Genomic DNA, 24,617 nt, shown 5'->3' on the forward strand with positions numbered 1-24,617 from the left:
AGCAGCAGTAGCGTTTTGCTCTAGTTTTAGATTGAGACGAACTAACTCAAAAATTGTTCGCAGTGAAAGAGTTCAATGTACAGTCAAAATTAGAATACTAGGTTCCTCCCCATCCCATGTCTCTCTCCTAGGAAATTGTATACATTTGATGTCATTTACAACAGACTCATCGTTCCTCTCTTTTTTTTTTTTAATTTTTTTTTCAACGTTTATTTATTTGTGGAGAGAGAGAGACAGAGCATGAACGGGCGAGGGGCAGAGAGAGAGGGAGACACAGAATCGGAAACAGGCTCCAGGCTCTGAGCCATCAGCCCAGAGCCCGACGCGGGGCTCGAACTCACGGACCGCGAGATCGTGACCTGGCTGAAGTCGGACGCTTAACCGACTGCGCCACCCAGGCGCCCCTCATCGTTCCTCTCTTGATGTCCTTAAGGTATCGTGCATTTGTTGAAGGCTTAAAAAGGAATGGTACTACTATCCAAATTTGATATATAGCTGGCATTATGTATTAGTTTGCTAGGGTTACTGTAAAAAGTACCCTGGAGTGGGTGGCTTAAACAACAAAAATTAAATTTTTTCACAGTTTTCCAGGTTGGAACTGTTTTCTCCTGAGGCCTCTTTCCTTGGCTTACTGACTTCTGTGTCCTCACAGGGCCTTTTTTTTTCTGTGTCCACATACCCCTGGGGCATCTCTTACTCTTCTTATAAGGACATCAGTCATATTGGATTAGGGCCTTATCTTTATGACCTCACTTAACCTTAATTATCTCTTTTTAAAAATTTTTCTTTATTCTTGAGAGCTCGTGAGCAGGAAAGGGGCAGAGAGAGGGAGAGAGAATCCCAAGCAGGCTCTGCACTGTCAGTGCAAAGCCCTATGTGGGGCTCGAACTCACGAACCTGTGAGATCATGATCTGAGTCGAAATTAAGAGTCCAATGCTTGGGGCGCCGGGGTGACTCAGTCGATAGGGCTTCCGACTTCAGCTCGGGTCATGGTCTCACAGCTTGTGAGTTCAAGCCCTGCATCAGGCTCTGTGCTGACAGCTCGGAGCCTGGAGCCTGCTTTGGATTCTGTGTCTCCCTCTCTCTCTGCCCCTACCCTGCTTGTGCTCTCTCTCTCAAATAAATAAACATTAAAAAAAAAAAAAAGAGTCCGACGCTCAACTCATGGAGCCACCCAGATGCCCCTCACCTTAATTGTCTCTTTAAAGCCCTATCTGTGATTATAGTCAAATTGGGGGTTATTCATTTAACGTATGAATTTGGGGGAACACAATCCAGTCTATAACACATTAGACCCACGTGTGTTAATCTATATATGGTATGTGATACGATACATGTAAAAGACACTGAAAAAAATCAATGAATACCTCAGAGACTTAGATTGTATAGGCGTTAAAATTTAAGGAAAATACAGTGTATACAAATTTCAGGAAAATAAAAAAAAAAGAATAGGGCAGAATGCACCCTATTGACGTAGGGGGTAAATACCATAACCTTTCGTAGAAATAGTTTAGGTAAATCTTCCAAAAGCTTAGAAATCCAAGAAGTGTTTGCCGGTTCCTGTCACAGTTACTGAAGTGTATGTCATAATAGGTTGCCAAGGAAATTGTCATACACATGGAGTGAAGTACTTCTCAGTCATCTTCATTCTTTTGAGCATGCTTTATTTCCAAAGCGAGAAGCCATCATGGGAGACCTTTTTTCCTTATTTTGGGAGGTGGATCCTCCTCCCCTACCTTTAAGTTTTCCTATTCCAAGTCAGGATTATGAATGCCAGAAGGATGACTCTTGCGGGGCAATAGGGAGCTTCCTGCTTTGGTATTTTGTCATTATATTGGTCCTGATGTTCTTTTCGCGGGCTTCTGTCTGGGTAGGCTATCCAATTTCATTTTATATAATATGTTGACTGTAGAATAGGGGATTTTCCATAAAATAAATTCACTTTACTTCGATCCAACTACTTTTTAAAAGTTATTTTAAAAATAATGCAATCTCGCTCTAGAGCATCCAAGAATATGGAAAAGGATGAAGAAGAAAATTTAAGCTAACGTAATCCTATTCTCTAGAGATAACCGTTGTTAACATTTTGGAGTATATTTTAGTTTTTTTTTTCTTTTTCTCTATCTCAATATATTTCTCTCCATTTCTCCTTGATCTTACATTGTTGGCATTGTATTGTACATATTTTCGTATCCTGCTTTTTCAAAACTTAGTATTATATTGTAACACTTCCTCAAATCGTATTCACACAGCAGCACTCCTCATGACTTCATGACTGCATGACTTCTGGTGGTTGCACCAGAACAAATCTGTGATTCTGAGACATTTAGGTTTGCAGTTTGTCCATAGGCTATGTAATGCTGGGATGAACTTCCCTACTGGTGAATGACCTCCACATTCTAATTTTTGTAGCCACGTAATTCTAATCAAAGATACTAAAGTTGTCGTATTTATAGAAGACGTGTTGTAGGATTTGGGAGTTTGTAGAATGAGGCACTATACTCTCCCGCCAGATAAGATGTAGAAATAAACTAAACAGAACGAAGGTCGCCATTCTAGACCACCTACTAGCAGAAGAAAATACCATCCTCTTAGGAAGGAGATAGCCCAAATGTTCAGGACTGTGAATCTCCAACATATTATGAGCAACCGAGCTCTTATAAATTGCTGACATGGAGTCCTTGCTGGCCATTAATACAGGCTGATGATTAATCAAACCTCCCATTTGGCATTACAGTCAGAACACTGGGCTGGCAATGGGCAGCTAGACCGAGTGCTGCATCAGCTCTAGAAGGAGAGCAGGAGGGTTGGTCTATCTATGCCAGCTGGATTCCATTATGATAATCAGAGACTCTTCCCCTCACCACCTCTTCCCCCAGAGAAGTTTCATCTAAAGTCTAAATGCTTCTTCAAGTAGATACTTTGCCAAAAGGAGATTTAGAATAGTGATCGCTGATATGTGTCCTAAACTCCCTAGCTAAGTGTATTGAATTTGTCCGGATGGGCCAGAAAAGATACTTTAGAAAATTAACAAAAAATTGAAATTGATTCCTGGCAATTTCCTCATGAAGACCACTTACGAGGTCTAAGCTATTCTTCTCCTTTGCTTGCGTCAGCTCTTTGGAGTCCCAGAGTCCTGAGCTTCAAGGACCTGAAGAGAGCACGTTGTCCTGCCTCCTTTCTGTAGGCGAGTAAGGTATCAGTATCCCTCCTTTTTTGTTTTAATTGATAAACCCCAAGGAAATCAAGCGACTTGTCCAATGTCACACAAGTGGTTAGTGACAGAGGAGATACAGACCATGGTTTCCTGCCATATAATTCGTTTGCTTCAAAGCATAGCTGAAATGTTGAATTAAATCTATTCAGTGCTGATTAAAACCTTAATTATCTTAGAGGTTTCGTCTTTCACTTTGTATCCTTATGGCAGTTACAATTGGTTGAACTGCTTCTTCTGAAGGGTCCCAGGTTTGAAATCTGAGAACCATATGAGAGCTAGTCAAGGAGGATGGAATTTTTCTTTCACTTTGAACTTCATTTTCTCTGCTAACCTATGAGCCTTTATTTACAAACCTTGAAGTAATGGTAAAAGTGTGATGGGAATGTGGTGGTAATTATCCTCCACTGCGAGGCACAGGGATTTCCTCTGGATTTGCCACTCTTCAGGATGCATTTACTCTTTTGCTTTCAGAGACTATGAACACTATATTTAGTTTACACATTTGTTTAGTGTTTATTCAGACTGCTGGTGCTGGTATTTTTCCCAACAATGCCAGCCCAAGCTTCTTGTTTTGCATATGTGGAAACTGAGTTTAAGAGGTGTTAAGTGAATCGGAGAAATTGCAGAGTTGTCCCCTGGTAGCCTTAGCCTAGATCTCTCCTCTGTTCTACCCTACTCCTCAGGGCAGGCTCTGCTGCTGTTTTCACTCACGGAGTCACACGCAGATAGTTAATAAAATGCTTTTGATAACCACAGTTCGTATGATTCCACTTAGCTTGATGCAAAATCTTTCTCAGGATTTTGTGATTATATTTTAATGTGACATTAAGTCAAATACAGAGGCTTTCTGTGAAAATGATATAAACCTAATAAATGTTTTTAAACATTCCCCCTTCCTCGTCCATTACAAAAGTATGCATTATAGAAAACGTAGAAATTATAGAAAAGTGCAAGCAATGAAATAAAAATCACTCCAGATTACATGAAATAACCAACTACTATAACTTTTAGGCTTATAAACTGCTAATCATTTAATAATTATCTCTATACATATTCAATTTAAAATAAGCCCCCCCAATCATTTCTAAGAGGGGGTGGTCTGGAGAGAACGTAGAGGATGTAGGAGGGATGGACAGAGTAGGGTAGGGATATAGGAGATAGAGTAAGGAGACAGGAAAAGAGAGAGTAAGGAAGAGAGGAGAGGAAAGGAGAGAGATACGGAAAGAGAGAAGAGAGAAAAAGGCGGAGAAGATATAAAAGGAAAATTATATATATTATAGAAAATATATAAGTTAATATATAAAATAAATATATATTAAATATACATAATACACATACATAGATGTACATATATACACATACATATATGTACATATATATTTAATTTAAATCAAAGTAGTTAACATATAGTGTAATAATGATTTCAGGAATAGAATTTAATGATTCATGACTTACATATAACACCCAGTGCTCATCCCAACAAGTGCCCTCCTTAATGCCCATTGTATCTTTTGTTCAAAAGACTGGTTTCTTAAGTTTCCATTCTTAAGGTTTTCAGAGAATGGTTGCCGTAACCCAAAAAGGAGAGAGGCACCTTGTTAAAGATACTTGCCTGCTATTGTAGAGATCAGATATTAAGAAAGGAATGGGCCAAGGGTCCTGGATTGTAGTTATGAGTACCCAAGAACAGCACTTTCTACCCGAAGGAAGTTGGACTTTCTACAAAAATTCATTTTTCTCCTAACTGGAGACAACTTCAAAAGTTATAAGGAAAACTAACACTCTTTCACTCAAACTCAACCATTGCTAACACTTGTGGACATTGCTTAGTCTTTTTTCATATTTTTAGTGAACTTGTGATCATACTGCATATACAAATTTGCATCTTGATTTTTTTAATTTTATTTTTAATTTTTAAAAATTTACATCCAAATTAGTTAGCATATAGTGCAACAGTGATTTCAGGAGTAGATTCCTTAGTGCCCCTTCCCCATTTAGCACATCCCCCCTCCCACAACCCCTCCAGTAACCCTCAGTTTGTTCTCCATATTTATGAGTCTCTTCTGTTTGTCCTCCTCCGTTTTTATATTATTTTGTTTCCCTTCCTTTATGTTCATCTGTTTTGTCTCTTGGATTCCTCATATGAGTGAGGTCATATGATTTTTGTCTTTCTCTGACTAATTTCACTTAGCATAATACCCTCCAGTTCCACCACGTAGTTGCAAATGGCAAGATTTTTTCATTCTTTTTTTGATTGCCGAGTAATACTCCATTTGTGTGTGTGTGTGTGTGTGTGTGTGTGGGTGTGTGTGTGTATCACATCTTCTTTATCCATTCATCCATCGATGGACATTTGGGCTCTTTCCATACTTTGGCTATTGTTGATAGTGCTGCTATAAACATGGGGGTGCATGTGTCCCTTTGAAAACAACACACCTGTATCCCTTGGATAAATGCCTAGTAGTGCAATTGCTGGGTCGTAGGGGTAGTTCTATTTTTAATTTTTGAGGAAGCTCCATACTATTTCCAGAGTGGGCTGTACCAGCTTGCATTCCCATGCATCTTGATTTTTAACTAATATTATAACATGCATTTCTTATGTTGTGACATGCCTTTATTATAATAGTTTTTACAACTATATATGATGATTGTACCATAGTTTATGTACCATTGCCTCCTTTTGAATTTTGAGTTTTATATTATCTTAATTACATTCTGATTATTTTGTGCATAGTCTTCTCTCTTTGGGGGGATTATTCCCTGGATCATTAGATTCCTAGTGAGAATTATTGTGTGTCAAAAGTGTTATCCAGCATTTCTAAAATTTTGATACATTCTGAAAGAGTGCTTTATATTTATATCTTTTGGCAAAATCACGTTCAGCATCAAAAATGGGGCACGGATCTGAACAATAGAACAGACTTATTTATGGATATTGGGCTAGGATATTTGAAATTGGAACTCTTCAAAGAAATCCATTTCTTTTTTGTTGCCAGATTCACAGATAATGCGTTATGGTTGCCTTTTGGAGGACAGTTCCTAAAGGATTTAGGAGATATTAAGTTTATGAACTTTGGTAAAGATCTTCAAGATAATAAAAGGAGACCTGATGAAATGTCCTTTACAAAGTAATTTAAGGGGGTGCCGGGGTGGCTCACAGTCTGTTAAGCGTCTGACTTCGGCTCAGGTCATGATCTCACAGTTCACGAGTTCGAGCTGTACTGACAGCTCAGAGCCTGGAGACTGCTTCACATTCCGTGCTCCCTCTCTCTCTGCCCCTTCCCCGCTCACACTGTCTGTCTGTCTGGTCTTTCAAAAATAAGTAAACTTGAAAAAAATTGTTAAGTAAGTTTAAAATCAATCCCAGTACCATCAGATCTGGTTTTGTTTTTTTTTTTTTAATTTTTTTTTTCAAAAACGTTTATTTATTTTTGGGACAGAGAGAGACAGAGCATGAACGGGGAAGGGGCAGAAGAGAGAGGGAGACACAGAATCGGAAACAGGCTCCAGGCTCCGAGCCATCAGCCCAGAGCCCGACGCGGGGCCTCGAACTCACGTGACCGCGAGATCCGTGACCTGGCTGAAGTCGGACGTTAACCGACTGCGCCACCCAGGTGCCCCTCAAATCTGTTTTAAATGATATTTTAGGGGCACCTGGGTGGATCAGTCGGTTCAGTATCCGACTCCTTATTTCTGCTTGGTCATGATCCCAGGTTCAGGGGAATCAACACTGAGCATAGAGCCTGTTTGAGATTCTTTCCCTCCCTCTGTCCCTGCCCCTCTCCCCACTCAAGCTCTCTCTCTCTCAAAAAAAAAAAAAAAAAGATGTTTAAATAACATGTCTTTACAGTGTGAATACAGGAAAACTTTATAACCTACAGATCCTTATCAGTATTATTTCTCTCAAGTCTTTGTTCCATTTGGTTTGGTTCAAACACATTTGCAGATTCGGCATCAAAGACTGATCTTCAGTGGGGCAGCAGATGGGATCACTGTAATGGAAACTCAGTAAGAATTTATTGAATCGGGGGCGCTGGGTGGCTCAGTCGGTTAAGCATCCGACTTCAGCTCAGGTCATGATCTCACGGTCCGTGAGTTCGAGCCCCGCGTCGGGCTCTGGGCTGATGGCTCAGAGCCTGGGAGCCTGCTTCGGATTCTGTGTCTCCCTCTCTCTCTGTCCCCTCCCCCATTCATGCTCTGTCCTCTCTGTCTCAAAAATAAATAAAACGTTAAAAAAAATTAAAAAAAAAAGAATTTATGGAATCGTACTGAATGTTTAAAATTAGACATTGTCCAGAGTCTAGGGCAGTAGTGGATTTTTTTTTAATTTTAATGTTATTTATTATTATTGAGAGACAGAGAGAGACAGAGCATGGGCAGGGGAGGGGCAGAGAGAGGGGGAGAGACACAGAATCTGAAGTGGGGTCCAGGCTCTGAGCCGTCAGCACAGAGCCCGTCGCGGGGCTCGAACTCACAAACCATGAGATCATGACCTGCGCTGAAGTCGGACGCTTAAACCGACTGAGCCTTCCAGGTGCCCCTAGGGCAGCAGTGTTTTACAAGTAAATGTAAGCGAAAACCAACCAACTGAGATTGCTATTACTAATCTGTATTTCTGAAACAGATGTCAGAGAGAAAAAGGATGAAGACAGTGGGACCAGCACCTCGGTCAGTAAAGGTGAGCGTGGGTACATATTTGGTATTGGACTGTGATGAGAGAATGTGTGCTGAATGTGGAAAGCAAAGTACAGAGGAGAACAGCCCAGAATGGCTATAGGGCCTCCCCAGACCTGTGGTGGCCCCTTGCGGGAGCTCCTTGCTTTAGCCCAGGACAGTTTACCTGCTTTTGCAGAGCCGCTAGAGTCTATAAATAAATTACTGGTAGGTAGAGTTCAAGCTCTCGCTTCATTCCTCAACATTCTCCCTTCACATAGCCTTTATTGTTCGGGTTGCTACAGCATTGTGAGCTTTGTATGACATCTTTTTAATTTTTTTTTAACATTTATTTATTTTTGAGACAGAGAGAGACAGAGCATGAGCGGGGGAGGGGGCAGAGAGAGAGGGAGACACAGAATCGAAACAGGCTCCAGGACTCCGAGCTGTCAGCCCAGAGCCCGATGTGGGGCTCGAACTCACGGACCGTGAGATCATGACCTGAGCCGAAGTCGGACACCCAACCGACTGAGCCACCCAGGCGCCCCATGTATGACATCTTTTTAAATAACCTATAAGCTGTGGGTGCTGTTAAGTGTTTTAACAACTGGCTCCCCAAAAATGTGGATGTGTGTCTATGTGGGGTTTTTTAAATGTCGCTGACATGAAGGATGTATGTCGCACAATTTACAAGTAACAAAACATGTAATACACTTTATAGTAAATTCCATATAGATTGCCAGTTGTAGCTAAATGCTTTCCTTGATTTTTGCCAGATCCTTGCATCCTTGGCCGGCCTGTGGCTGCAATGGACGAACAAGTGTAGCTCCAAAATGAATGTTCTTTTCCTTTAAGTAAGGAGTAAGATGAAAGAAACAAGATGTATGTTAGAACTTAACCTGGTTGTCAATGATGTGACTTCTTTGCTGAATTGGATAATAGTTTTAGAATACTCCTGGAAGCATATTTCCCTTGTTTTTGGGTGCTATTCACAATGTGGTAGCTACAGGATGACACTTTATTTTTTTTAAGTTTATTTATTTATTTGAGAGAGAGAGTGCACACATGTGTGAGCAGAGGAGGGACAGAGAGAGAACCCCAAGCAGGTTCCATGCCCAGCGCAGAGCCCAACATGGGGCTCAATCCCATGACCCGGGAGATCATCACCTGCCACAACCAAGAGTCGGACAACGCAACCAATGAGCCACTCAGGCACCCCATGACACTTTTATTTTTATTTTATTTCATTTTTTTAAAAGTTTACTTATTTGAGAGAGAGGGAGGGGGACAGGGAGAGGAGAGAGAGAATCCCAAGCAGGCCCTGCACTGTCAGTGAGGACCCCAATGCAGGACTTGAATTCAAGAACAGAGATTATGACCTGAGCTGAAGTCAAGAGCCACCCAGGCGCCCTGCCATGACACTTTTAAATGTAACCTACGTTAGTAACCTGTTTTTCATCACTTTAAGCCTAGACAATCCACAAAACCATAAACCGAGGACCTGATTTTTAGTGCTTGTTGATTCTACGCCATCCATCAAAACTGATTTCAAATTACCAGTGTGATGTTACAGGGGAGAGATGCAGAGTAGCACATGATTACGTGGTATTTCCAACCAGATAGGACAGAATAGCTTTAAGAGCATACCTCATAATAAAATGTAATAAAATAATTAGGAAGTGATTAGTTTTGAATATTTATCACATTTATGTAACTAAATTGATTTAATGGTGAGTTTGTATAATTTCATTTTTACTAATGGCTGTGTTTTAACAGCTATCTTATTAAACTCCTGAAAGCTTAACAATCTGTTTTTGCCAGCCAGCTGGGCAAAAGACAACTCCATCACACTCACTGTGTAGAGAAAAGATCCTTTTAGTTTCCCGCTACCCAAATCACATTCACATACATACTGGAATCTTTAAGACTTCAAGGCAAGGTTAAAAGGGTCCTTCTCGGGGCGCCTGGGTGGCTCAGTCGATAGGGCTTCCGACTTCAGCTCGGGTCATGGTCTCACAGCTTGTGAGTTCAAGCCCTGCATCAGGCTCTGTGCTGACAGCTCGGAGCCTGGAGCCTGCTTTGGATTCTGTGTCTCCCTCTCTCTCTGCCCCTACCCTGCTTGTGCTCTCTCTCTCAAATAAATAACATTAAAAAAAAAAAAAAGAGTCCGACGCTCAACTCATGGAGCCACCCAGATGCCCCTCACCTTAATTGTCTCTTTAAAGCCCTATCTGTGATTATAGTCAAATTGGGGGTTATTCATTTAACGTATGAATTTGGGGGAACACAATCCAGTCTATAACACATTAGACCCACGTGTGTTAATCTATATATGGTATGTGATACGATACATGTAAAAGACACTGAAAAAAATCAATGAATACCTCAGAGACTTAGATTGTATAGGCGTTAAAATTTAAGGAAAATACAGTGTATACAAATTTCAGGAAAATAAAAAAAAAAATAGGGCAGAATGCACCCTATTGACGTAGGGGGTAAATACCATAACCTTTCGTAGAAATAGTTTAGGTAAATCTTCCAAAAGCTTAGAAATCCAAGAAGTGTTTGCCGGTTCCTGTCACAGTTACTGAAGTGTATGTCATAATAGGTTGCCAAGGAAATTGTCATACACATGGAGTGAAGTACTTCTCAGTCATCTTCATTCTTTTGAGCATGCTTTATTTCCAAAGCGAGAAGCCATCATGGGAGACCTTTTTTCCTTATTTTGGGAGGTGGATCCTCCTCCCCTACCTTTAAGTTTTCCTATTCCAAGTCAGGATTATGAATGCCAGAAGGATGACTCTTGCGGGGCAATAGGGAGCTTCCTGCTTTGGTATTTTGTCATTATATTGGTCCTGATGTTCTTTTCGCGGGCTTCTGTCTGGGTAGGCTATCCAATTTCATTTTATATAATATGTTGACTGTAGAATAGGGGATTTTCCATAAAATAATTCACTTTACTTCGATCCAACTACTTTTTAAAAGTTATTTTAAAAATAATGCAATCTCGCTCTAGAGCATCCAAGAATATGGAAAAGGATGAAGAAGAAAATTTAAGCTAACGTAATCCTATTCTCTAGAGATAACCGTTGTTAACATTTTGGAGTATATTCTAGTTTTTTTTTTTCTTTTTCTCTATCTCAATATTTCTCTCCATTTCTCCTTGATCTTACATTGTTGGCATTGTATTGTACATATTTTCGTATCCTGCTTTTTCAAAACTTAGTATTATATTGTAACACTTCCTCAAATCGTATTCACACAGCAGCACTCCTCATGACTTCATGACTGCATGACTTCTGGTGGTTGCACCAGAACAAATCTGTGATTCTGAGACATTTAGGTTTGCAGTTTGTCCATAGGCTATGTAATGCTGGGATGAACTTCCCTACTGGTGAATGACCTCCACATTCTAATTTTTGTAGCCACGTAATTCTAATCAAAGATACTAAAGTTGTCGTATTTATAGAAGACGTGTTGTAGGATTTGGGAGTTTGTAGAATGAGGCACTATACTCTCCCGCCAGATAAGATGTAGAAATAAACTAAACAGAACGAAGGTCGCCATTCTAGACCACCTACTAGCAGAAGAAAATACCATCCTCTTAGGAAGGAGATAGCCCAAATGTTCAGGACTGTGAATCTCCAACATATTATGAGCAACCGAGCTCTTATAAATTGCTGACATGGAGTCCTTGCTGGCCATTAATACAGGCTGATGATTAATCAAACCTCCATCATTTGGCATTACAGTCAGAACACTGGGCTGGCAATGGGCAGCTAGACCGAGTGCTGCATCAGCTCTAGAAGGAGAGCAGGAGGGTTGGTCTATCTATGCCAGCTGGATTCCATTATGATAATCAGAGACTCTTCCCCTCACCACCTCTTCCCCAGAGAAGTTTCATCTAAAGTCTAAATGCTTCTTCAAGTAGATACTTTGCCAAAAGGAGATTTAGAATAGTGATCGCTGATATGTGTCCTAAACTCCCTAGCTAAGTGTATTGAATTTGTCCGGATGGGCCAGAAAAGATACTTTAGAAAATTAACAAAAAATTGAAATTGATTCCTGGCAATTTCCTCATGAAGACCACTTACGAGGTCTAAGCTATTCTTCTCCTTTGCTTGCGTCAGCTCTTTGGAGTCCCAGAGTCCTGAGCTTCAAGGACCTGAAGAGAGCACGTTGTCCTGCCTCCTTTCTGTAGGCGAGTAAGGTATCAGTATCCCTCCTTTTTTGTTTTAATTGATAAACCCCAAGGAAATCAAGCGACTTGTCCAATGTCACACAAGTGGTTAGTGACAGAGGAGATACAGACCATGGTTTCCTGCCATATAATTCGTTTGCTTCAAAGCATAGCTGAAATGTTGAATTAAATCTATTCAGTGCTGATTAAAACCTTAATTATCTTAGAGGTTTCGTCTTTCACTTTGTATCCTTATGGCAGTTACAATTGGTTGAACTGCTTCTTCTGAAGGGTCCCAGGTTTGAAATCTGAGAACCATATGAGAGCTAGTCAAGGAGGATGGAATTTTTCTTTCACTTTGAACTTCATTTTCTCTGCTAACCTATGAGCCTTTATTTACAAACCTTGAAGTAATGGTAAAAGTGTGATGGGAATGTGGTGGTAATTATCCTCCACTGCGAGGCACAGGGATTTCCTCTGGATTTGCCACTCTTCAGGATGCATTTACTCTTTTGCTTTCAGAGACTATGAACACTATATTTAGTTTACACATTTGTTTAGTGTTTATTCAGACTGCTGGTGCTGGTATTTTTCCCAACAATGCCAGCCCAAGCTTCTTGTTTTGCATATGTGGAAACTGAGTTTAAGAGTGTTAAGTGAATCGGAGAAATTGCAGAGTTGTCCCCTGGTAGCCTTAGCCTAGATCTCTCCTCTGTTCTACCCTACTCCTCAGGGCAGGCTCTGCTGCTGTTTTCACTCACGGAGTCACACGCAGATAGTTAATAAAATGCTTTTGATAACCACAGTTCGTATGATTCCACTTAGCTTGATGCAAAATCTTTCTCAGGATTTTGTGATTATATTTTAATGTGACATTAAGTCAAATACAGAGGCTTTCTGTGAAAATGATATAAACCTAATAAATGTTTTTAAACATTCCCCCTTCCTCGTCCATTACAAAAGTATGCATTATAGAAAACGTAGAAATTATAGAAAAGTGCAAGCAATGAAATAAAAATCACTCCAGATTACATGAAATAACCAACTACTATAACTTTTAGGCTTATAAACTGCTAATCATTTAATATTATCTCTATACATATTCAATTTAAAATAAGCCCCCCCAATCATTTCTAAGAGTGGTTTCTTTTATATATTATATATGTATGTATATGTATGTGTATCTATATGTACATATAGTCTTATATATGTATTATATATTAGTATACATTAAAATATAGTAATTGAATATAATATTATATATAAATTCCTCTCTTTCTCCTTCTCCCTCTCCTCTCTCCCCCTGTCTCTCTCTCTCTCCCTTTCTCCCTCTTCTCCTTCTCCCCCTCTCTCCGTTCCTCTCTTCCCCTCCTCCCTTCCGTCTCCCTCTCTCCCCCCTCCCTCTCTGTCCATCTCATCCCTCTCTCCCCGCTCTCTTTCCTTTTTTTTTCGTTTTCATATCTTGCCTGCTGGAAAGAATTTAAGATTCATGATTACAATAACCCAGTGCTCATCCCAACAAGTGCCCTCCTTAATGCCCATTGTATCTTTTGTTCAAAAGACTGGTTTCTTAAGTTTCCATTCTTAAGGTTTTCAGAGAATGGTTGCCGTAACCCAAAAAGGAGAGAGGCACCTTGTTAAAGATACTTGCCTGCTATTGTAGAGATCAGATATTAAGAAAGGAATGGGCCAAGGGTCCTGGATTGTAGTTATGAGTACCCAAGAACAGCACTTTCTACCCGAAGGAAGTTGGACTTTCTACAAAAATTCATTTTTCTCCTAACTGGAGACAACTTCAAAAGTTATAAGGAAAACTAACACTCTTTCACTCAAACTCAACCATTGCTAACACTTGTGGACATTGCTTAGTCTTTTTTCATATTTTTAGTGAACTTGTGATCATACTGCATATACAAATTTGCATCTTGATTTTTTAATTTTATTTTTAATTTTTAAAAATTTACATCCAAATTAGTTAGCATATAGTGCAACAGTGATTTCAGGAGTAGATTCCTTAGTGCCCCTTCCCCATTTAGCACATCCCCCCTCCCACAACCCCTCCAGTAACCCTCAGTTTGTTCTCCATATTTATGAGTCTCTTCTGTTTTGTCCTCCTCCGTTTTTATATTATTTTTGTTTCCCTTCCTTTATGTTCATCTGTTTTGTCTCTTGGATTCCTCATATGAGGTCATATGATTTTTGTCTTTCTCTGACTAATTTCACTTAGCATAATACCCTCCAGTTCCATCCACGTAGTTGCAAATGGCAAGATTTCATTCTTTTTGATTGCCGAGTAATACTCCATTGTGTGTGTGTGTGTGTGTGTGGTGTGTGTGTGTGTGTATCACATCTTCTTTATCCATTCATCCATCGATGGACATTTGGGCTCTTTCCATACTTTGGCTATTGTTGATAGTGCTGCTATAAACATGGGGGTGCATGTGTCCCTTTGAAACAACACACCTGTATCCCTTGGATAAATGCCTAGTAGTGCAATTGCTGGGTCGTAGGGTAGTTCTATTTTTAATTTTTTGAGGAAGCTCCATACTATTTTCCAGAGTGGCTGTACCAGCTTGCATTCCCATGCATCTTGATTTTTAACTTAATATTATACATGCATTTTCTTATGTTGTGACATGCCTTTATTATAATAGTTTTTACAACTATATATGATGATTGTACCATAGTTTATGTAACCATTGCCTCCTTTTGAATTTTGAGTTTTATATTATCTTAATTACATTCTGATTATTTTTGTGCATAGTCTTCTCTCTTTGGGGGATTATTCCCTGGATCATTAGATTCCTAGTGAGAATTATTGTGTGTCAAAAGTGTTACCAGCATTTCTAAAATTTTGATACATTCTGAAAGAGTTGCTTTATATTTATATCTTTTGGCAAAATCACGTTCAGCATCAAAAAATGGGGCACGGATCTGAACAATAGAACAGACTTATTTATGGAATATTGGGCTAGGATATTTGAAATTGGAACTCTTCAAAGAAATCCATTTCTTTTTTGTTGCCAGATTCACAGATAATGCGTTATGGTTGCCTTTTGGAGGACAGTTCCTAAAGGATTTAGGAGATATTAAGTTTATGAACTTTGGTAAAGATCTTCAAAGATAATAAAAGGAGACCTGATGAAATGTCCTTTACAAAGTAATTTAAGGGGTGCCGGGGTGGCTCACAGTCTGTTAAGCGTCTGACTTCGGCTCAGGTCATGATCTCACAGTTCACGAGTTCGAGCTGTACTGACAGCTCAGAGCCTGGAGACTGCTTCACATTCCGTGCTCCCTCTCTCTCTGCCCCTTCCCCGCTCACACTGTCTGTCTGTCTGTCTTTCAAAAATAAGTAAACATTGAAAAAAATTTTTAAGTAATTTAAAATCAATCCCAGTACCATCAGATCTGGTTTTGTTTTTTTTTTTTTTTAATTTTTTTTTCAACGTTTATTTATTTTTGGGACAGAGAGAGACAGAGCATGAACGGGGAAGGGGCAGAGAGAGAGGGAGACACAGAATCGGAAACAGGCTCCAGGCTCCGAGCCATCAGCCCAGAGCCCGACGCGGGGCTCGAACTCACGGACCGCGAGATCGTGACCTGGCTGAAGTCGGACGTTTAACCGACTGCGCCACCCAGGTGCCCCTCAAATCTGTTTTTAAATGATATTTAGGGGCACCTGGGTGGATCAGTCGGTTCAGTATCCGACTCCTGATTTCTGCTTGGGTCATGATCCCAGGTTCAGGGGAATCAACACTGAGCATAGAGCCTGTTTGAGATTCTTTCCCTCCCTCTGTCCCTGCCCCTCTCCCCCACTCAAGCTCTCTCTCTCTCAAAAAAAAAAAAAAAAGATGTTTAAATAACATGTCTTTACAGTGTGAATACAGGAAAACTTTATAACCTACAGATCCTTATCAGTATTATTTTCTCTCAAGTCTTTGTTCCATTTGGTTTGGTTCAAAACACATTGGCAGATTCGGCATCAAAGACTGATCTTCAGTGGGCAGCAGATGGATCACTGTAATGGAAACTCAGTAAGAATTTATTGAATCGGGGGCGCCTGGGTGGCTCAGTCGGTTAAGCATCCGACTTCAGCTCAGGTCATGATCTCACGGTCCGTGAGTTCGAGCCCCGCGTCGGGCTCTGGGCTGATGGCTCAGAGCCTGGGGCCTGCTTCGATTCTGTGTCTCCCTCTCTCTCTGCCCTCCCCCATTCATGCTCTGTCTCTCGTCTCAAAAATAAATAAAAACGTTAAAAAAAATTAAAAAAAAAAATTTATGGAATCGTACTGAATGTTTAAAATTAGACATTGTCCAAGAGTCTAGGGCAGTAGTGGATTTTTTTTTAATTTTTAATGTTTATTTATTATTATTGAGAGACAGAGAGAGACAGAGCATGGGCAGGGGAGGGGCAGAGAGAGGGGGAGACACAGAATCTGAAGCGGGGTCCAGGCTCTGAGCCGTCAGCACAGAGCCCGTCGCGGGGCTCGAACTCACAAACCATGAGATCATGACCTGCGCTGAAGTCGGACGCTTAACCGACTGAGCCTTCCAGGTGCCCCTAGGGCAGCAGTGTTTTACAAGTAAATGTAAGCGAAAACCAACCAACTGAGATTGCTATTACTAATCTGTATTTCTGAAACAGATGTCAGAGAAGAAAAAGGATGAAGACAGTGGGACCAGCACCTCGGTCAGTAAAGGTGAGCGTGGGTACATATTTGGTATTGGACTGTGATGAGAGAAATGTGTGCTGAATGTGGAAAGCAAAGTACAGAGGAGAACAGCCCAGAATGGCTATAGGGCCTCCCCAGACCTGTGGTGGCCCCTTGCGGGAGCTCCTTGCTTTAGCCCAGGACAGTTTACCTGCTTTTGCAGAGCCGCTAGAGTCTATAAATAAATTACTGGTAGGTAGAGTTCAAGCTCTCGCTTCATTCCTCAACATTCTCCCTTCACATAGCCTTTATTGTTCGGGTTGCTACAGCATTGTGAGCTTTGTATGACATCTTTTTAATTTTTTTTTAACATTTATTTATTTTTGAGACAGAGAGAGACAGAGCATGAGCGGGGGAGGGGCAGAGAGAGAGGGAGACACAGAATCCGAAACAGGCTCCAGGCTCCGAGCTGTCGCCCAGAGCCCGATGTGGGGCTCGAACTCACGGACCGTGAGATCATGACCTGAGCCGAAGTCGGACACCCAACCGACTGAGCCACCCAGGCGCCCCATGTATGACATCTTTTTAAATAACCTATAAGCTGTGGTGTGCTGTTAAGTGTTTTAACAACTGGCTCCCCAAAAATGTGGATGTGTGTCTATGTGGGGTTTTTTAAATGTCGCTGACATGAAGGATGTATGTCGCACAATTTACAAGTAACAAAACATGTAATACACTTTATAGTAAATTCCATATAGATTGCCAGTTGTAGCTAAATGCTTTCCTTGATTTTTGCCAGATCCTTGCATCCTTGGCCGGCCTGTGGCTGCAATGGACGAACAAGTGTAGCTCCAAAATGAATGTTCTTTTCCTTTAAGTTAAGGAGTAAGATGAAAGAAACAAGATGTATGTTAGAACTTAACCTGGTTGTCAATGATGTGACTTCTTTGCTGAATTGGATAATAGTTTTAGAATACTCTGGAAGCATATTTCCCTTGTTTTTGGGTGCTATTCACAATGTGGTAGCTACAGGATGACACTTTTTTTTTTTAAGTTTATTTATTTATTTTGAGAGAGAGAGTGCACACATGTGTGAGCAGAGGAGGGACAGAGAGAGAACCCCAAGCAGGTTCCATGCCCAGCGCAGAGCCCAACATGGGGCTCAATCCCATGACCCGGGAGATCATCACCTGCCACAACCAAGAGTCGGACACGCAACCAATGAGCCACTCAGGCACCCCATGACACTTTTATTTTTTATTTTATTTCATTTTTTTAAAAGTTTACTTATTTGAGAGAGAGGGAGGGGGACAGGGAGAGGAGAGAGAGAATCCCAAGCAGGCCCTGCACTGTCAGTGAGGACCCCAATGCAGGACTTGAATTCAAGAACCAGAGATTATGACCTGAGCTGAAGTCAAGAGCCACCCAGGTGCCCTGCCCATGACACTTTTAAATGTAACCTACGTTAGTAACCTGTTTTTCATCACTTTAAGCCTAGACAATCCACAAAACCATAAACCGAGACCTGATTTTTAGTGCTTGTTGATTTCTACGCCATCCATCAAAACTGATTTCAAATTACCAGTGTGATGTTACAGGGGAGAGATGCAGAGTAGCACATGATTACGTGGTATTTCCAACCAGATAGGACAGAAATAGCTTTAAGAGCATACCTCATAATAAAATGTAATAAAATAATTAGGAAGTGATTAGTTTTGAATATTTATCACATTTATGTAACTAAATTGATTTAATGGTGAGTTTGTATAATTTCATTTTTACTAATGGCTGTTTTAACAGCTATCTTATTAAACTCCTGAAAGCTTAACAATCTGTTTTGCCAGCCAGCTGGGCAAAAGACAACTCCATCACACTCACTGTGTAGAGAAAAGATCCTTTTTAGTTTCCCGCTACCCAAATCACATTCACATACATACTGGAATCTTTAAGACTTCAAGGCAAGGTTAAAAAGGGTCCTTCTCGGGGCGCCTGGGTGGCTCAGTCGGTTACGCGGCCGACTTCGGCTCAGGTCACGATCTCGCGGTCCGTGAGTTCGAGCCCCGCGTCGGGCTCTGTGCTGACCGCTCAGAGCCTGGAGCCTGTTATGGATTCTGTGTCTCCCTCTCTCTCTGACCCTCCCCCGTTCGTGCTCTGTCTCTCTCTGTCTCAAAAATAAATAAACGTTAAAAAAAAAAAAAAAGGGTCCTTCTCTGGAAAGGCTTAGAGACCTTTCCCTTGGTCTTATATCAGGGGCCCACAAAACTTCAAAAGCAGTGTGTCAAGCATCCATTGACCCTCCTGGTCTTTAGGAGATTTGGTGTAGTACAAGTCGTACAGATGCAGGGAGACGCCACACTTGCAAGTGAGTGGAGAAAAGTGGTGGCTTGGCAAATGGCAACTGAGAGTGAGTCTACACGTGCCATAGGCTTCCTTAGGGAATATGAAGTTCCGGTGACCAATAATATGCCTAACATATTCATCTGTTCCTTGGCTGTTAGCGAGCAAAGATGCTTCCTTTAAGTGGCAAAGCAAAGATGGTGACTGGGCCTCTTTACAATGATGAAAAAACCAAAGCAGAGCCAACTCACCCCTGTAACTGACTCTGAAGTGACTTTGGTCAACGCCTCTCTGGAACAAAGACGAGCCAGGCGCCATTCTCAATTCAGCCGGGTGAATCAGACCCAACGTGATAGTGATACTACCGAGTGTGACGGTGAAGAATCTAACTCGGGAGCCTCTTCGTGGAAGGAGAGTGAAAGTGAACATCACCCATCACCAGCTAGTATTCAGAAGAGGAAAATAGCTCAGAGGCAAAGGAATGCGGGAAGCTACCAAACCAGGGAAAGGCCCTGCCTCCACTGCAAAGGCCATGAGAACCAGTGAGTGGTTGACACGCCATTTCCTTCAAAACACTTCAGGAACAACCCACACGAAGGCAGATATTCAAGAGGAAAATCGTGTACCTGACATTAGCACAAAGTACAGCAAAATTTGAATTTTATCAAGTCCTTACCTTACGCAAAGCCAAATGAAAGAGATGAATAAAACACAAAAAAATCACCAGAGCTCTAGGTGAGGAGGCTTTTACACTAGAGTCTCTCTACTAACAACAAAAACATACTTGGAACCCAAGAGGTAAAATTTCTGATCATCCCTTGTCCAAAAACAGGCCAGTGAATTTGTTTATGGCACCGTTACAACATCAAAGATCTGCATCTCCTATGGGTTTTTTTTATTCAAAAGAGCAGAAGACATATTTTATTCCTTGCGTATTTGTATTTTGTTTATGTCTGTACTACAAATAAGGAAGCTCTTTGAAAATATATTTATGTTCACAAACCATTTAAATGTATTCGTATGTTTTGACGGTCTGACTGACTGAATGAATTAGGTGACATTGGTTGGCATGGAATGGACCACATTCTCCAGGTCCGTATTTTCAGGTGACTCTATCTGAGCTGCATTGCTGCACATGTATCAGCTACAGTTGGTGAGGAGGAGGAGAGCCTGGAGAAAGACCCGAATAAGTTTTGGGTAATCTAATGTACAGCATAGGGACTCTGGTAACAATGCTGTTACAATGCCATAGTTGAAAGTTGCTAAGAGTAAATCTGAAAGGTTCCACCACACACAGCAAAATGGTAATCGTGCGAGGTGATGGAGTGCTAAATAATCTTATTGTGGTAATCTGTCACAATATATATGTGTATCAAATCATCATGTTATACACCTTAAACTATACATGTTATAAATTATGCATGTTATACACCAATAAAGTTGGAATTCTATCTCAGTAAAGTTGAGATTAAAGAATTAAAAAAAACTATGCCACAAAGTGCTACAAAAAAAAAAAAAATCTATCAACCATTGCTTGAAAAGAAAAAGAGTATTGTAATAGGGGTTAAATCTGTTGCCATAGGGTAGAAAATCAAGCTCAGCTCCAAATACAGCAAGGACGAGGGTGATTTACAGCCAAGGAGCAGGGTGGGGGGGGGGGGGTTAATGAATGGAAAATTACTAAGAGGAGACATCAAAGATAGAGGATTCTTGACAACCTGACCTAACAGGATTCTTGCTAAGATAGTCAAGGATTTAGGCATCAAAGATAGAAGAAGAGGATATTGATCAGATATTAAGGGTAGGGAGCTCTCACTAAACTTACTTAGCTGGATTCTTGCTAAAGTTGGGCCAGGCACCAAAGTTGAGATCTGGGTGTGAAGAGGGCTCAGAGGAGCCTGACTAAGATTTGGTCAGAGAGAGTCTTTATGGAAAGTTAGCCACAATCCAGACATATGTGAGGTTGGGCTTTTGAGTTAAGTGGGAACCCCAGCAGTGGGTCATTCAGGCAGGTCTCAGTAGATGGGTGGCCATTCTGGAGACCATTCTCCAGATGGATAGCAGAACCCCAGCTGGGATATGAAAGGAAGCCCCAGATCCCAGAGAAGAAGGCTGGCCAAGGACAAGATAAACAGCAGGGACTGTAGTCCCTGGGCTAGAGTTCAAAGAAGGCCTTAAATATTGGGGAAGGACTTAGATATTATATATGATAAAGACTGCAACCTGATACTGGGGACTGAGCCCTTCATGACTTACTGGCAGAGAGATCACAAGCTATGATTTTTGGCTCAGGGGTTACTCCTGCTAATAGTAGCTTTAAAAAAAAAAAATTTTTTTTTAACCTTTATTGTTGAGAGAGTGTGAGCAGGGGAGGGGCAGAGAGAGAGGGAGACACAGAATCTGAAGCAGGTTCCAGGCTCTGGGCTCTTAGCACAGAACCCGATGTGGGGCTCAAACTCACGAACTGTGGGATCATGACCTGAGCCAAAGTCGGATGCTTTAACCGGACTGAGCCACCCAGGCACCCCTGATGGTAGATTTCTTTAATTGATGGCAACAAAGGGAACTGGGGGCAATGTGGGAACCCCAACCACTGGACTAGGTGACTAGAATCCAGGACATGGGTTGAAAATTTCTGAACTTATTTGTGGAGACTGTCTTGTTCAGATTGCCTGAGTTTGGGAACAGGTCTGAGGCCATGAGCGAAGAGCAGGACTTCAAGGAGTCACCTGAAGCATCAACCTTTTCCATGAAACCTTCCATAACTCCTTGACACCCTCTTCCACGTCGTTCCTCAGGCAGAACTCACTGTGCACTCCCTTATGCTCTAGCGTACTTTGCAGCATTCTCTATCTCAGCATCCTTAACATTTTAATGAATGGATTTCTTTGCATGTCCCTCTGACCTCTATACATATTTGTCCACCTTTAAGGGAGAGTCCGTGATTTGTCATCTTAGTATCTCTATGACCAGCACAGTGCCAGACAACATGACAGATAATAATGCAGCTGAATAATACAAAAAAAGATTCATGCTGCAAAAAGGAGGGGTTGGGGAAAGCAGAGACAGGGACAGGACAGGGGCCAATATCCAAGGCGTTAGTGGAATGATTCTGATATTTCTAACTTGATATGATCAAGATGCTTGTTGTTTACCAAATAGCACCAAACAAAAACCCAAACCCCCCAAAACAACCAAACACAAACAAGGAACAAGCTGAAAAGATAGTAGCAGGTTGCAGGACAAGATTTAGACCGCATTGTCTGGCTTCAGAGTTTGGGCTCTTTTTTTTTTTTTTTTTTTTAATTTTTTTTAAACGTTTATTCATTTTTGAGAGACAGAGAGAGACAGGGCATGAGCAGGGAAGGGGCAGAGAGAGGGAGACACAGAATCTGAAACAGGCTCCAGGCTCCGAGCTCTCAGCACAGAGCCTGATGCGGGGCTCGAACTCACAGACTGTGAGATCACGACCTGAGCCGAAGTCGGACGCTTAACCAACGAGCCACCCAGGCACCCCTCAGAGTTTGGGCTCTTAATTACCTTGATCTTAGCCATTATTCTCTGAAGATAAAAGATCTTGATTTCTTTTTTTTTAAATTTTTTTAACGTTTTTTATTGATTTTTGAGACAGAGAGAGACAGAGCATGAACGGGGGAGGGGCAGAGAGAGAGGGAGACACAGAATCCGAAGCAGGCTCCAGGTTCTGAGCCATCAGCCCAGAGCCCGACGCGGGGCTCAAACTCACGGACCGCAAGATCGTGACCTGAGCTGAAGTCGGACGCTTAGCCGACCTGAGCACACCAAGGTGCCCCCTAAAAGATCTTGGTTCAAGGTAAGTCACTCCCCACCTCTCACACGGCCAGAAGTGATGTCCAAGCGACATGATCTCACCAGGAAAAGGAAGATGATGACTATTTTCCGGATAACAGAGTGAGGACCCGTGTCTCAGATGTTTTGCTTGTGGGTTTAGAGTTTAAATCACATTATATAATACAAACATTATAATCTGAAGAGTCCTATCAAAGACTGCTACTTTTCTTGGTCTTATCCATGGGGGCTAGAACAGATTAGAGTGGGGGATAGGAGATAGTGGGGGTAGAAGAAGGAATCAGGATTGAGTTAAACCAGGGGCTGTAAAGATGAGATTAGAGTAAATTTGTGAATACATTAAACCAAAACAGAGGTCCAGTACAGCTGGGGGGACAGCCCAAGCCAAGGAGAGAAATGCACAGAATCAATGGAACAAGGCAAGGGTGGCGTAGGGGAGGATCCAAAGCATGGCCAGGCATGGTTGGAAGTGGATTAATGGGAGAGGAATAGAACCTGTGAGGTAGGAGATAATTCACAAAACCAGGGCTGCAAACACTAGTCGTGGCTGGCTGTTGCTTGTCTGTAGAGCCTGACATGAGCTGTAAGGATGGGGTCCCTGGGTTGCTCTACAGTTCTTCAGTCCCTCCTTGCTGCACGGGATAAAGTACGCCACCTCTGCTTTTCATGGTTGAAGTTGTAACCTGTTTGGGTAGCTTGCTTGAGGGAAGGCATGGGGTTCTTGGGCTTGCTTCCTATCTGTGGCCCCTTCAGGCAGCTAAGCGGTCACAACTGACTTCTGGACGCTTACATCACGCATCACACTTCTTGTCAAGCACTGCAATGCAGAGAACTATGGGGTGGAAGCAAGGGTCTAGCAGATGGATGTAGTGAAGGAAGAGTATGACACAGGAGGTATTTGGAGAGGGGCTGGAGAATGGGGAATGAGAACTATGTCTACAGGGAACACCGTCTCAAACTCTGAACCAGTATCTGCCTTCCAAGACTGGGTGGTGTGGTTTTGGAGGGAGAAGAGAGGAGCTAGTTAAATCGAAGCCAATAATAACAACAATAATACTGATAAAATAGGCAACATTTAGAGAATGCTTGTTATGTGCCAGCACTGAAGCAAGCATTTTATTTTATTTTATTTTATTTTATTTTATTTTGTTTTGTTTTGTTTTATTTTATTAAAAATGTTTTCTAGTGTTTATTTTTGAGAGGAGAGAGACAAAGTGCGAGTGGGGGAGTGGCAGACGCGCGCGCGCGCGCACACACACACACACACACACACACACAGAATCCCTAGCAGGCTCTAGGCTCTGAGATGACAGCACAGAGCTCGACGTGGGGCTGGAACCCACGAACCGGGAGATCATGACCTGAGCCCAAGTCGGAAGCTTAACCAACTGAGTCACCCAGGCGCCCTCATTTTATTTTACTTTTAAAGTTTATTGTTTTTTTTGAGAGAGAGCCCAAGCAGGGAAGGGGCAGAGAGAGAGGGAGAGAGAAAATCCCAAGCAGGCTCAGAACTGTCAGCGCAGAGCCAAACGCGGGGCTTGAGCTCACGAACCGTGAGATTATGATCTGAGCCGAACTCAAGAGTGAGACACTCAGACGATTGAGCCACCCAGGTGCCCCCAGCATAAGCCCTTTTGTAAGGATTCACAAGCCTGCAAAATAGGTGTTTTCCCAATTTCACAGATAATGAAACTGAGGGTCAGGGAAATTGAACGACATACCCGAGGTCACGGACGTGGTGAGCGTGGGG

The 24,617-nt window shown here is 41.7% G+C and overlaps 1 protein-coding gene across 1 annotated transcript; it reads left to right on the top strand.

The window, feature by feature from the left end:
- Positions 1–10,573: 10,573 nt before the first annotated feature.
- SSMEM1 (serine rich single-pass membrane protein 1) lies at positions 10,574–19,697 on the top strand. The gene is given in 5 exon segments (XM_030295605.1): positions 10,574–10,756; positions 16,696–16,750; positions 19,201–19,254; positions 19,257–19,564; positions 19,566–19,697. Coding segments are annotated over 5 exon segments (732 nt in total).
- Positions 19,698–24,617: the final 4,920 nt, after the last annotated feature.

This window comes from Lynx canadensis, chromosome A2 (genome assembly GCF_007474595.2).
Source record: "Lynx canadensis isolate LIC74 chromosome A2, mLynCan4.pri.v2, whole genome shotgun sequence".
Classification (NCBI taxonomy): Eukaryota; Metazoa; Chordata; class Mammalia; order Carnivora; family Felidae; genus Lynx; species Lynx canadensis.